The sequence below is a fragment of the Lacerta agilis genome, chromosome 6 (assembly GCF_009819535.1).
Source record: "Lacerta agilis isolate rLacAgi1 chromosome 6, rLacAgi1.pri, whole genome shotgun sequence".
Lineage (NCBI taxonomy): Eukaryota > Metazoa > Chordata > Lepidosauria > Squamata > Lacertidae > Lacerta > Lacerta agilis.
The window spans coordinates 46,494,128-46,508,508 of record NC_046317.1 but is presented as its reverse complement, the minus strand read 5'-3'; the positions used below and the strand labels follow the sequence as shown (position 1 = coordinate 46,508,508).

General features: G+C 40.7%; 1 protein-coding gene across 23 annotated transcripts in view; it reads left to right on the top strand.

Annotated features, from left to right (window-relative positions):
• PTPRF (protein tyrosine phosphatase receptor type F) overlaps positions 1 to 14,381 on the top strand; it is a 470,302-nt gene that overhangs the window by 227,650 nt on the left and 228,271 nt on the right. For all 23 annotated transcript variants that reach the window (XM_033152392.1, XM_033152376.1, XM_033152394.1 and 20 more), the window contains exons 4-5: positions 9,162 to 9,307; positions 10,432 to 10,573. In XM_033152392.1, coding sequence (XP_033008283.1) covers positions 9,162 to 9,307; positions 10,432 to 10,573 — 288 coding nt within the window. The remainder of the gene's footprint in view (positions 1 to 9,161; positions 9,308 to 10,431; positions 10,574 to 14,381) is intronic.

Genomic DNA, 14,381 nt, shown 5'->3' with positions numbered 1-14,381 from the left:
CCTGCACCTACATACTGTCCTATGAACTCTATAATGTCCTTCTTATGAGCCGTTCAAGTAGGTCCCACTGTGCTTACTATCCTTTAGAGTTCTGTTCCTGGTAGCCATTACCTCTACCAGATGCATTTCAGAACCAGTGCTGTCAGTCATGAGACATCATCGGGTTTCTCCACAGGGGTAGAGATCCTGTGAACCAACCCATCATTCCTTCCAAAGTTACTTTCACAGTTCCACTGCCAGCAGAAACTGATCCTTCTGTCATTTGGCCTTTTCTCTCGTACATCCATCAGAAAATAATGACAATCCCTTGATGAAGGTGGGAACTATTTCTGCATTCTAGAAGTTGAACAAGCTATTCCCTCACATGACGGGGAGGTGTCAATAAACAGAATATTGGGGGGGGGGGCACTAGCTTTAAGTTCCATTTCTCTCCCCCCCGCCCCCGCCCCCCACTGGGAACATAAACAAAACAAACCTGGAGATCTGCTCCACTTGGTTCATTTAAAATTCTCTGAACAAACCTGATAGGCCATAGGTTGTTGGGTAGATTTCAGAGGAGGCCTAGGTAAAATAAATACCTAGTTATTTTAAAGAGAGGGACTAGTTGTTACTTTCCTGGGGATTGCAGTTGAAGCAGGCTTTGGAACACCTCAAATTTGGTTTTAAAATGTGACTTGCTTCTCAGCTGGGTGTTTAAGATTGAATGATGGTCTGCAAGTAACATTGCATAACAACACACTGACATTATGTGTTGGGTGCTTCATATCATCTGTGGGCCCTACCTTCATCTTGAATTAGAATTCCATGCCTGGGGAGAATGGGAGACGAATGGAAGTATCTGGCTAGCGGTGACTGGAAAGGCATATATTATCTCATCACAAATCTCTCTTCTCCAAATTTCCTACACATACATTGCCTTCTGCACTACCACCGCTAGGTGATAGCACTACTGGAAAAAAGAAATTGGTCCAGAATTAAAGTCAGGGTTGCTGACAGAACTCATTTGATGTCAAGTGTTTGCTTGAAAAATACCAATTGGAAGTACATTGTGCAAGCTTGAAAAGTAAAGGTAATTAGTTTTCTCAATGGCTTTAACAAAATGTGATTAAAGTGCAAACTATAGGCTTTCTGAAAGAGGTGAAGTAATTAAACTGCAAAGGTGCTGTGGGAATTCATTGGTGCTGTGTGTGACTCGTGTTAAATAAGAAATCAAAAAGGCACAATGACTCTCAATCTGTAAAAATTAAAGTTTGTGAAAAGGGCTGTATTTTGTATATTGAAGGATCATAAGCAGTCTTCCTCTTTCTACCCTCCTCTTAAAAAGTGAGTGGGAATAATTATATATTGAGCAAAGCTAAAAAAATCCTATTGCTAGAGATATTCAAATAAGCAACTGACTTAATATCAATAGCGTGTGGTAGAGTGTTTCTTACATTCCATGCCAGGAACAGAAACTTGGCATCTTGGTAGCATGTAAATGATCTTTTGTTTGTTTGCAGATGCTCTGTTCTGAACTCTATGCATGCGAAAGTAGTTTATACAAATAAGGAAAAATGGCTTATTTAATGGGAATGTCAGAGTGCACTCATTATCGTTAGTCAGGATTCTCTCTTCTTCACCAGGTAGATGAGTCCAAGATTCAGTTCAGAGAACAATATACACTACTATTAAAATGAAACTTATTTTTTATCTACCTCACCATTTCTAGTAGCCAAGAAGGCTGTTTATTATCCTAACAGGTATCCTAATGAGATTGTTTACAGTGGAGCTTGTTGGGGTCGGTAGGCTAAGTAATAGTGCATCTTGTGTTTATCTGTAAAAGAAGTCTGAGCTCACTTTAAATTCTTAAAACTAGAGGAGGGAAATTAGATTGGTGAGTCCTTTGAACTTGCTGCACCAAAAACCAGCTGCTTGCAAAGGAGGATTAAAACCTTTTAATCCTTTTGTGCAAAATAATATGGTGTTTAATGTGGTAAGCATGCTAGCAAAATTAATTTTCATGTTACTTTTTTCAGGCAGGAGCATTCATATCCATCTCTTCTCAGCCAGGATAAATTTAGTTCTGCCTCTATTCCTGGCTGTGCATGGTCTGGACTTTTTGCATTTTGCAGTGCAATTTAATAATTTTGACATTTTCAGGAAAGTTGTAAATTAGGAACTGTGGGTTTCAGTGTAAGCCCCCTGCAACCATCTGTTAGAACAGGGTCAGACACTGCTGGGAAAGCTGCCTAAGGCAGTTCAGTAATAACCCAGCTTTGCAAATAAGTTCACCAAAGTTACTAGCCTACAAAACATTTTAATAGCCCACCTACGGATACATCCATTCAATTTAAAACATTTTTTGAGGGGAGCTAACTAATTTCATACTATAGAAAGCAAAGGCTACCCCTGCCCCCAGCTGTCTGGGGATTACAGACAAGAGTATGAAAAATCCAAAGGGAACAATATTTAGGGAATTTATATTTAGGGAATTTATATTCAGTGCTGCTTGTGTTTCATTAAGGTTGCCATATTGTACCTTCACTATTCTGGGTGGCAATTTGCATGCTATGCAGGCTATTTTCTAATTACACATATTGAATAACAACAGGGAACATTCCCCAATACCAAGAGCAATATGGAAGGTGGCCACACTGCACCACACTCTTCCCCCCCTCTCTTTAACACACACACACACACACACACACACACACACACACTTTACATACACAGAGACTATACATGTACCTCTCCATCTCGCTCTGCTAAGCGTATCTCTCAAAATCAAAATGCACACAGAGTATACTTGGTCACCACCTTCCACAGGCCAGGGAAACGTCTGCCACCCACCCACCCACCCAGGGGCGTTCCTAGCCCCTTGGCTGCCCGGGGCGGGAAGCCAAGAGGCACCCCTGGGGGTGGGGCGTCGCCGCGCGCGCGTGTCATGACGTCATGACGCACGCGGGGCACCGGGCGGGGGCGGGGCGCGCGCGCGGCGACGCCCCGCCCCGCCCCCACGGGGTGCCGGGTGGGGGCTTTTGGAGCGTTTTTGGGCTGCAAAGAGTCCTGAAGCCGCTGCTGTAGCACAAAGGGGGTGCTACAGCAGCGGCTTCAGGACTCTTTGCAGCCCAAAAACGCTCCCCAAGCTCCCGCCCGGCATCCCCGGGGGCGGGGCATCGCGGCGTGTGCGTCATGACGCACGCACACACGGCGACGCCCCGCCCCCGGGGGGTGCCGGGCGCAGGCTTTTGGAGCCTCTGCAGCCCGCGAAAAGCCGCTGGAGGGCGGGGGCTATTTTGGGTGCTGCCGGGGCAGAGCCGCAGGAGCGGCCAGCGAGGGGGGTGACACCCCGGCTCGCTGGCGGCCCCTGCGGCTCCACCCCGGCAGTGCCGAAAATAGCCTAAAAATAATTTTTAAAAAAATGTAGGAAAAAAGCCCAGTGGGCGGGGCAGCCCCCCCATGTGTCACCCCCAGCAGGGGTGCTGCCCGGGGCCCCCCCGCCCCCTCCGCCCCCCCCTGCGACGCCCCTGCACCCACCCCAATAGAAATGACTGGCCACCGCCTGGTGCTGGGTTGGCAGTCTCTGGTGTAATAAACACCTTTTTCACTTGCAAAAGATGCAGTGCCATTTATAATCTGTCATTCCTTTTCTTATTCAAGGAGATTCATTACTACATTCCTGTTTATATGTGGTCTGCCTGGTGCTATTTTTTCTGTCAGCCGTCTCATGTTTATGTGGCCATTCTTATCTCTCACATATACCGGTATGTTTATGGTATGGGAACTGATGACCTTGGGGTTCTGGTGGGTAGCTCAGTGAAGATGTTGACCAAGTGTGTGTCAGCTGTGAAAAAGGCAAATTCCATGCTAGGGATCATTGGGAAAGGGATTGGAAATAAAAATTGCCAATAGCAAAATGCTATTATACAAATTATGCTTGGAAAACTGTGTATGTTTCTGGTCACAAGTCCTCAAAAAGGATATTTTAGAGCTGGACAAGGTTCACCCAGAGCACCCAGAATGATCAAGGAGTTGGAGCAACTCTTCTATGAGTTGGGGCTTTTTAGTTCAGAGAAAATGTGATTATGAGTAGATGTGATGGTGGTATATACAATTTATGCATGGCATGGAAAAAGTGGATAGAGAGAATTTTAGAACCAGTGGACATCAAACAAAACTGAAGGGTGGAAGATTCAGGACAGATGAAAGAAAGTACTTATTCACACTGTGCATAGTTAAACAAGACAATATGTTGTGTTGGCCACTAAATTGGATGGTTTTGAAAAAGAATTAGACAAATGTATGGAGGAAAAAGTTATCAGTAGCCATAATGACTATGCTCTGCCTCCACCATCGGAGTCAGCATGCCTCCAAATACCAGTTGCTGGGAATTGCAGGTGGGTAGAGCACCATTGCACTCAGGTTCTGTTTCCTGGCATCCTATGAGCATCTTGCTGCTCACTGTGAGAACAGAATGCTGAGCTAGATGGGCAGTGCTCTGCTTAAGTTGTTATGGCATACAGTGTCTCATGTGCATCGAGTCTGATTGGTTGAGATAAATTAAATTGGAGAGGTTTAATGTAAGTCTTAGCAATTGTGTTGGTTGCAGTGTCAAGAGTTATGATATGTGGCAAGAGTTACAGATGTGTGGCTGGTGCTTTCACTGTGTTTTGTAGGCCATGATCCACTCACTGAACTGGAAAACATTTCCTTACCCAGGGAAGCGTGTCCTTATTGCTTAATGTATGCAGCACGGCATGCATACTATTGACAAGTGAAATATAAATATTAAATGTTCAGATGAACCATTGGTTTGCTTCCTACAATGAATTTTAGATAACAGTGTTCAATTTTAAGCTTACCTTTAGTTCTGTAAAATGCTTATGTGAAAAAAGCTTCTGCATATGGGAAAGACAATTTCAGTGTCTTTTATATCCTCGGAGTCTGCTTTGTGATTTCCCACCGTTGCATTTAAATCACTCCTCTCTGGTATTCCACCCTCTGGTTGCCCAAATTGTATACAATAGCATAAATCAAACAAAACTATTTTTGGCAGTTGATCTTGGAGACCTCAAACTAAGGAATCTCTTTACGTCACCACTCAATGATATATTTTGCATGCCAGAAATTATTGGTGTATATAATAGCTACAATACATATAATTTAAGAACTGAATCCTTTTTTAAAATAATGCCTAGGGAGTTTTCTGTGTTGTAGGAAGCCTGGAGCTTAGGAAGGTGGCCCTCTGGTACATTCAATTAGCTTGATTGGCAGAGTTGCTGTGGATGAAAAAAGGGCAAGATTTAGCAACAGCATCATTTGGAATGAGTCAGATTGCAGAAGGTTGTTGGCCCCAGGCAGTAACTGTACCTTCTAACATTATATATTCTGTGTAATCAGCATTATTCCACACCCCATGACAAAGCAGAGACTCTTAACTGTTGTCATGAGCACCTTAGTTTAGCATTTTACCTATCCAGGCACCATCTGCCGCTGGGAACAGGTAGACTTGACTTCTTCACTTTTGTATTCCCTGTATTTATTTAGTGTAAAATGAATTTCTTTGAACAGAAAGAAGCTAGAAATTTTATGATAAAGTTTTTCCTCAACATGTTTGAACATTTAGAGCATATGGAATTCATAAATTCACTAAATTTAAGTTACATTTCATATAAACTTCTAGAAACATAGAATTATAGAGTTGGAAGGTACCATAACAGTCATCTAGTCCAACCCCCTGCATTGCAGAAATCACTTTGCCCAACATGAAGCTTGAACACAAAACCGTGAGATTAAGAGTCTCATGCTCTACCAACTGAGCTACATGTACCCTAGGAATTAAAAGAAGCTTAAGGTATTTAGGTCCTGAGCCATGTGAGGCTTTATAGGTCAACACAAGCACTTTGATTTGGGCCTGGAAACTAATTGGCAGTCAGTGTAGTCAGGTCAGGATTGTTGTTATATACTCAAACCATATTGTTCTGGTGAGCAATCTGGCCATTGAATTTTGCACCAGCTGAAGTTTCTGAACTGTCTTCAGAAGTGGCCCTATGTATAATGCATTGCAGTAATCCAACCTAGAGGTTACCAGAGCATAGGTCACATATGTTAGGCTATCCCTGCCCAGATAGGGGCATAGCTGAGAAGGTACAGTGTCTCTTGTCTTACCTGGATTGAGCTTCAGTTTATTGGCTCTCATCCATTCCATTACTGAGGCAAGACATCAGTCTAGCACATCCACTGCCATGCCTGTAGATGTAAAGGAGAAATAAAGTTGTGTGTCATGAGCATACTGTTCACAACACACTCCAAAACTTCAGATAACTCCACTCAGCAGCTTCATATAGATATTAAACCTAGGGGATAGAACTGAGCCCTGAGGGATTCCACATTGAAGGCCCCTTGGTGCTGAAAAACAGTCCCCAAGCATTACCTGCTGAAAACCATGATCCAAGTAGAACCGGGACCACTACAATGCAGTGCTGCCGACCACTACATCAGTTAGCCTCTCCAGGAGGATATAGTGGTTGATGGTATTGAAAGCTGCAAAAAAAGTCAAGGAAGATTAACGGACATAATGCCCCTGTCTGTCTCCCAACAAAGGTCATCATATAAGGCAACCAGGGCAGTTTCTGTACAAAAGCCAGATTGAAACTCCAATTGAAATGGATCTAGAAATGAGATTTGTCTGGCTTAACTTGTTTTTGGAAAAAACCCATGCTGGGTTTTAGTAATCGCAGCTTCCTTTTCTAAGTGCTCATGGACTGACTCCAGTTTGCAAGGACCTCACCTATTCTCTAAGAATTCTCAAAGATTATAGACAGAGGCTCTGAGATCACATCCACTAGCTCCTTTAATACGCTTGGGTGTAGGTCATCAGACCCTGGAGATTTGAATTTGTTTTAAAAAGCTAGGTGTTCCATTATCAGCTCTTTTCCTATCTTGGGCTAGAGCTCCCTCCTTGCATTATTTATTCTGTTATCACCATATTGGGCCCTGCTTTCCTTTTGGGTGAAGACAGAGGCAAAGTAGGTGTTAAGCCAGGCACCCCCAAACTTGGCCCTCCAAATGTTTTGGGACTACAACTCCCATCATCCCTAGCTAAGAGGACCAGTGGTCAAGGATGATGGGAATTGTACTCCCAAAACATCTGTTAAGCAGTTCCGCCTTCTCTCTGTCACCCAGTAGCATTTCTCTATCTTCCTCAGCTCATTCTAACCTTCTCCCTGCAACTGTCCGCTACTTGTTTGTACTCTTCTTTCATGATTTCCCATTTCTTATACATGCCCTTCTTAAATATCCGCTCATCTGTAAGCTCCTTATGCAAGTACACAGGTTTATTTAGATGCTTTTCACTTTTCTTTCTTGGTGGAATTGTCTGCATTTGTGCTTTCGATATTTCACTTTATTTATGATGAGATTTATAAACCACTTTTCAGGACACATTGTTCACAATGAGCTAACATGTCCAACAATACACTCATCCCCTTTAAGAGAAAAGGCATGATGTCTGATCCAAACTTATGCTAGTTCCTCAGCATCACAAAATAAATAACATAAAATAGCAAGTCATATGCAGAAGTCCAATACCTAACAAAACAGCCGAGCAGATTGCATTGCAAAATGGTCAGTTACACTGCAGTCAAAATTAGCATGAACCTTATTAGCCTTTTGCTGAGGGAGATTATAGAGAGGAAGAAATACAGATATTTGTAAATAAAACTGAGTAGAAATTGATGTGAATTTAGGTAAGTAAATATGTGAAATCGATGTAAGTTAAGCAATCATGGCTAATGATTGATTTTAATCTCAGGCTACTGCTTGTGACACTGAAGTTGTGAGCTATCAATTTTCTGCATTTCAGAAATAGTTTCTCTGTGCTTACCCTGTACCTCCTCCTGTTAGGTCCCCACAAATATTTCTTCATCATTCCAAATATATTTATTCATTTTCATAGAAGTAATTGTGTTCATCAATACTGTCACAAATTGAGAGTGTTGTTCACTGGTGTAAATGACCTAATTACACTACTCTGGAATGTTCTCCTCTTTGCTCTATGGTGCATAGAATGAAATAGAATAAATTAGGTATTTACAGCTTTCTTCAAAGATCTTATAGCATGATGGTCTCAGTTCTTCTAATTGTCTAGTAGCTCTTTCTGTAATTTTCATTATAATATTCTTTGGGCAAATAGAGTGACCAGTATTGCTTGTATTGCATGAAAGAAAATGTTGTTGTTTTTCAGATCTTTTAGAAAAATATTAATAATTGCTAAGCTCAGAATGGGGGTTGGATCTCATAGTTTTCAGCAGCTTCTGAATACATTTATTGAAACCTTTGTTTAGCATTGATGGAAACACCAGTTGAACAGACATTTCATTCCTTCTCCAGTTCCAGAGGAGACTGCAGGGTCTGCAACTCAGATAATGCCCACCTTTCACCTTAACACTTGACTGAAAAAGGCAATTCCACTCCGCGATTTTAACAACATGTAATTATTGGGAATTGGCATTGCCAGGAGTTTGTTTGTTTTTTAACATCTCAGTGTGCATTATAAAAACAAAAACAAAATGAAAAACCAGTAACAGCAGGTGTGCATTGAGCTCTGTCATAACGGAGCAAGCAAAGCAGAGTAAGCCTTCCAGAAATCCCTTTGTGCTCCATTGTGAGAGATATTGTAAGGCCACCCAAGCTGTTTCAACCATTGTTTTATATTATAAAACAATGTTTTTGTTCTATCCAACAGCTGATTAACTCCATCTGCAGGTGGATTATATATTCCCAGAACTCAGGATGCTTTCAGTGAGAACTAAATTTGGACATGGTGGTTCTGATATTATCAAATTTTTCCAGCCCGATCATAATGAAATCCTGTACTTAATTTTTTGTTGTTTGTTTGTTTAAACAGCATTTGCCAGTGCCTGCCCACATGGGCTATTTTAAACTGGAAATTCACTTATTACAGGAGTGTGAAGAATTAGCAGCTAAACAGTTATTCCTAAACAATCTAAAATTGGTTGTATTATTTTGTTCACTGATGTATCCATTGTTTCTAGGTGTGGTGTCATTTCATTAGTCTTGAGTTAGGCGCACAAGATAGATATAGTCAGATTGCTGTAATATTCATTATCTTTAATTCAGACCCCAGGCACATTTCACCATTCAGTATATTTGTCTTGCAGGCAAGCCAAACTTCATGAAAACTCCTGAGGATCAGATTGGAATATCTGGAGGTGTGGCCTCCTTTGTTTGCCAAGCAATAGGAGAGCCAAAGCCACGTATCACATGGATGAAGAAAGGAAAGAAAGTTAGCTCCCAACGATTTGAGGTACGCATAGAATATTCCCCCCCCCCCTGGTAATTTTGTGGGAGTGTCCATATATTGGGTGGTATTAAAATATAACAAATGTGTGAACTGGAAATAAATATGTCCTCTTTGATATACATTACCTGGAATATGGCATTTCTGATTCTCCAAATTTCCAGACTTGGACTACTGAGGGAATTATTCATTTCACATGGATAAGTATTGGTTAACTCTCCTCTGAGAGGTAAAATAATAAGATTCTCCTAGTACAGCTTCCTTCTGTAATCACTATATTTTCTTGGTGATATTATTTCATCTCATTTTGCTTTGTTTGTAAATTGAAATTAGATGAGTATGAAGTTAATTAAGTTCAGTGTCTGTTCATTTGCAGTCCTTGCCATTAAGGAACAATTTATGGGTTATATGATAAACACATTTCTCTATGAGAGGGTTAAAGAAATTTCTTTGATTTCATGAATGGTTAATGGCCCAGTTCATGCGTCATAGCCAAACCATGGTTTGCCTATTTGTACTATGCCTCATGCTCTCCTATACCTCCTTCTCTCTCTTCCAGTTCACTTAGTCACTTCCTAGTTTGAGCAAAAAGTAGTTTGCTGTGATATTCAAATTCAGCAAACTGTGGTTTGCCTACAAACAAGAATCATAAACCATTATTTACTTTGTACTTCCAGTTTGAATACTTTAAGGAATGGAATGATGAGAGGAGCACATGAGCAGAGGAAAAAGAGGAAATGGGCAGCACAGAAATTTGAGTCATGGTGTTAATGGCCAAACTGTGTATCATAGCAAAAAGCCACAGATTTTCTTTTAGTTTCAGAATGTTAATCATGCTTAATGCTAAATAGGGTTCACTATTAATAAAGGTGGACAACTAAGGTATGTGGTATGGTTTCCAAACCATAATTTACAACAACATCTTGTTGGTTTAAATCTTCGTTAAGGAAGGACTGTACAGATGGAATCATTCACCATGGTAAACAAGGTTGCAGGAATTTGCCCCAGAGAGCGGAGGGGCTGGTCCCTTACCCGTTCCTGATTCCTCAGTCATCGTTTAAAAGGAAATGGTATGATGTGTGTCCACCAGTAATAAAATGGGTAATACAATTTCCCCCTTTTGAAAAAAGGTTATTGAATTTGATGATGGGTCTGGATCAGTTCTACGTATTCAACCACTGCGTGTCCTTCGGGATGAAGCAATATATGAGTGCATGGCTACCAACAGTGTTGGGGAGATAAATACCAGTGCCAAACTGACAGTGTTAGAAGGTAAGTGGAAGCTCTGTTACAACTGAGCTGTATATACCACAGCCTGTTACATATAAGCTGAACTGTTTGTTCACATTGGAAAGCCTATGCTGTTGGTTATGCTTGATTTTTCTGCATCTATCTATCTATCTATCTATCTATCTATCTATCTATCATCATCATCATCATCTATCTATATCATTAAAAGGGTAAACAGATAGATCACAGTGTACAATTCCCATATAAATTATTGTTTTCATTATTATTATTTTTAAATATGTTTATTGTGATGAACATTCACTGAGGTTCTAGAAGGATAACACAGAGTGGTATTAACTGAAACACCCAGCAACACCTCTGGACACAGACCTGCTTCAGGCAAAGAACTTGCACAGTTACCCTACCTTCAAAGTTGCCAGCAAACATTTCCAGCAGAGAACAGTATACAGGCATTATCCTTCACCTCCAGAGATGGAGATGAATAGAAGGGAAAACTAACTTCAATAACATGCCCACATTCCCCAAACCCAATTTCTCTCCTTCACCCAGATCTTTTAAACTGTGAGGGAGAGGTTCTCCTTTTAATCTTAAGAATCAGGGAGCAGGATTGGGTTTTGGTCAACAGGGTTATAATTTTCTATCTACCACCCTTTATTGTCACAGAATACAGCGGAATTGGCTAATAATCAGCCTAGAATTTGTTCATCGCTCCTAGACTACAGGGTAACAAGCAGAAAGCCGTCTTATTCTGAGTTACATTGCAATAGACGAGTCCCTTTTTGAATTGAAGCCATTGGGTGGGGGGGGGTAGAATTGTGCTTGGAGAAGGTATTCCCCGAGAGACCGCCTCTATCGCCTATAAGATCCTTTGAACGTGGGCAATCCAACTTTTCATATCAAGTGGGTTGGAAGAATACTTCGAAATGGAATCCGTAAGTCACAAACTGCCTTGTTGTGCAAGGGGCAGGGAACAAGGCTAAAAGTTGGTGCCCCCTCCCAAGACTTTGTGCTGCCTTCCCAAAGCTGGGTAAGTGAGGCACTGGGCTTTGGGAAGGAGATGTGAAGCTCTGTCAGGGTCCTGGAGCCCTCCCTCCATGTGTTCTGGAATGCCGATCTGGCTGTGAATTCAAATTTCAGGCCAGGGTTCTGGATCCAACAAGTTATCTACTGTATGTGTTGAGGAAAACTTCCATGTCCAAAATTCCATATTTATATTGGATAAGGAAGTATTGTTTGGGGAGTGGAGAGGAAAGAAAGAAAATGAGGGGAAATTCTCTTTTCTCTGTCCTACTTCCCTACTTCCATTTTAAAATGTGTTTTTTTAAAAAAAGAAAACAACAACACATAACTACTGCCCCCCCCCATTTATTAGTGTGTATCTTTCTAATGATTTCATAGATGGGCCATGGATGCCTGAATGTACTGCATTCTCTAAATGCAATTTAAATTTGCCCTAATTGACTAAAATGGAAAATCTGTTTTCAAACGAAAGGATTAAGCAGATTTATTGGTGTATATAAATTATTTACTGATGATATCTTCCAGTGAGGAAGGCTTAGGTTGCTAGATGAATTAAGCAAAACGTTTCACTGCTGCTTTCCCCCCACCTTTCCCCAGATTGTTGCTGTGCTGAAACATATGTGTTGGTGATAGCACTGTAGTATTTCATTTATTTACAGCAGTACAATAGGAGCCTCCTTATAACTGGATGCTTAAGAATAGATCACATGGAATCAAATAATTTACAAAAATCCTTTGTTACTCGAGTATCAGGTCTCCTTTCAGATTCTACTAAATATATTTTGAAGAACTGGAAAGGCTTAACTTTAGCTTGAAAAGATACTGAAAAATTGGAACATAGACAGATAACAGTTGGCAGCAGTCTACTCTCCAATGGCTTTTCCTTCACTTAATCTGCTTCTGCAACTTGCTAGTTTTCAAAGGCACAGTGAGTTTCTGTTTACCACCACCAATGCTGCTGAAAGACCAGTAGGAGACTTGTAGACCAGTTTAAAAGGCTTAGCAGGCCACTGGTTCCCTACCCTTGGTATAAAGCAATAGGTTTCACAGCAAGGATTTTATTTCCAGGCAAATCTTTTTCCAGCCTGTACTTCACTGGGATTACGTGGCAGAATGTTATGTGGCCTTCACTTTCTTTAGGAGTAAATCTACTTCTTTGTGCAAGTGATTGCCAAGTTATATGGGACATATTATTAAAGTCTTCTCTGTTAAGGTTGGACAAGCATTGTTTTTATTCTGTTCTTCCAAAGTGAATATGTCCAGGAGGGATGCATACTTTGTATGAAGGAAATTAGAAGAGATATGGGGCTTGTTACTAGGGGTCCCTATAGAACCCTTATAAGCTTAAGCAATTTGCATGTGAGCTTGGACAAGTAGGATGATGTTTAAGAAACTGAATGGTCTTTTAAGACTATATTACCAGCTGCAGCGTAATTGATTTGGAAATGCCTCTTGGAAGATTATCATAAGAAAACTGGCAATTCTATTGGACTTACAACAGTTTTCCCATTTTTTAAAAATGCATTTTGGTTGTGGAAACGCTAGGCAAGGATTAAAAAGAAAAACTTCTGGGATGCCACTTCTGATAGTGGGATTTGAAATAATATTTGGATAGTAGAAATGATCCTAGTATTTTTATTTTCTTTCAAGAAATCTCTAGCTTTTGGCAAAAGTCTTTTCAGGCACATTACCATAAATTTATGTGGCAAAATTTTTTTCCCAAACCCCTCATAGATAATTAAAGTCATATATTCACAACCAGTCGATCAATGCTTAGTTGGCTTCTGTGGTGTAATTTCAGCTGGCCTTGATCTAGGTTTTTGTCATGAATTGTGGTGGTCTTTCTGCTTGCTAGTATATTCCATTGGGTACATTATTAAGAAGCAAACTGGTGCCAAGAATCTAACGTAAGCAAGCATTTTGTAGCAGTTACTTCTTTGTGCTGTCCTTCGTTCTCCACTTCCATCTCTCTAACTCCAGATCCTGTTGGGGAACAGACTTGCATACACTTAATGTAATTGAAAATTATTTCTTCTGTTGATAGTGGAAGAGGTAGGCATGCAAACAACCTCTCCCTCTCTTTTTCTCTTGGGCAGCTGATAAGCTGAATAATGTATGAGTCATATTGAGCATTTCTGTCTTTTTCAATTATGACCGGCAGCAGTGCAGAATTTCTCTTGCATGCCTTGCAAAAGAAGGGTTTGAGCAAAGTGAACAGGAAGGGACCAGAATCAATAAACTGCCACACACACACACACTCACAAGGAAAGCTTCAGGGAGAGTTAGTGGGCACTTGGTGTCACAAATTAATAAATATGTGATTGAGCTGTAGGACTGGAGGATTACACCTTGCATTACAGAGCCTTTTAAATAGGAGGATTGTGCAGAATGTAAGGAGGGAATAATGTTGCAGCATTTCCAACACTGCACCAAACCAAGTGACTCATTATATCCTACTTTTTAGCAAAACGCAGCAGCTCTGTTGGGTATGACAGAGGCCAGATTGGTGCCCACTGCCCTTCTGCATAATCCACATTCTCTCTGTTTTTATTTTATCATGGGATGGGAACCAATAGTAACCCTGGCAAGAAAATGACTTTTTTTCCTAGGCTTTGGAATTTGTACATTTCTTTTATGATCTAGATTTCTTGTAAGCATATTAGTATTGATGAATAAAAACTTCAGCAATTTGAACTTGATGTGGGTAGCCTTTACAGTAGTCTCAAGCACATTGTGTCACGTCAAACGCAACATACTTCTTGTTTCAAGCTATTTTAATGAGAGTTAAAATATTTCATTTTCTTAATCT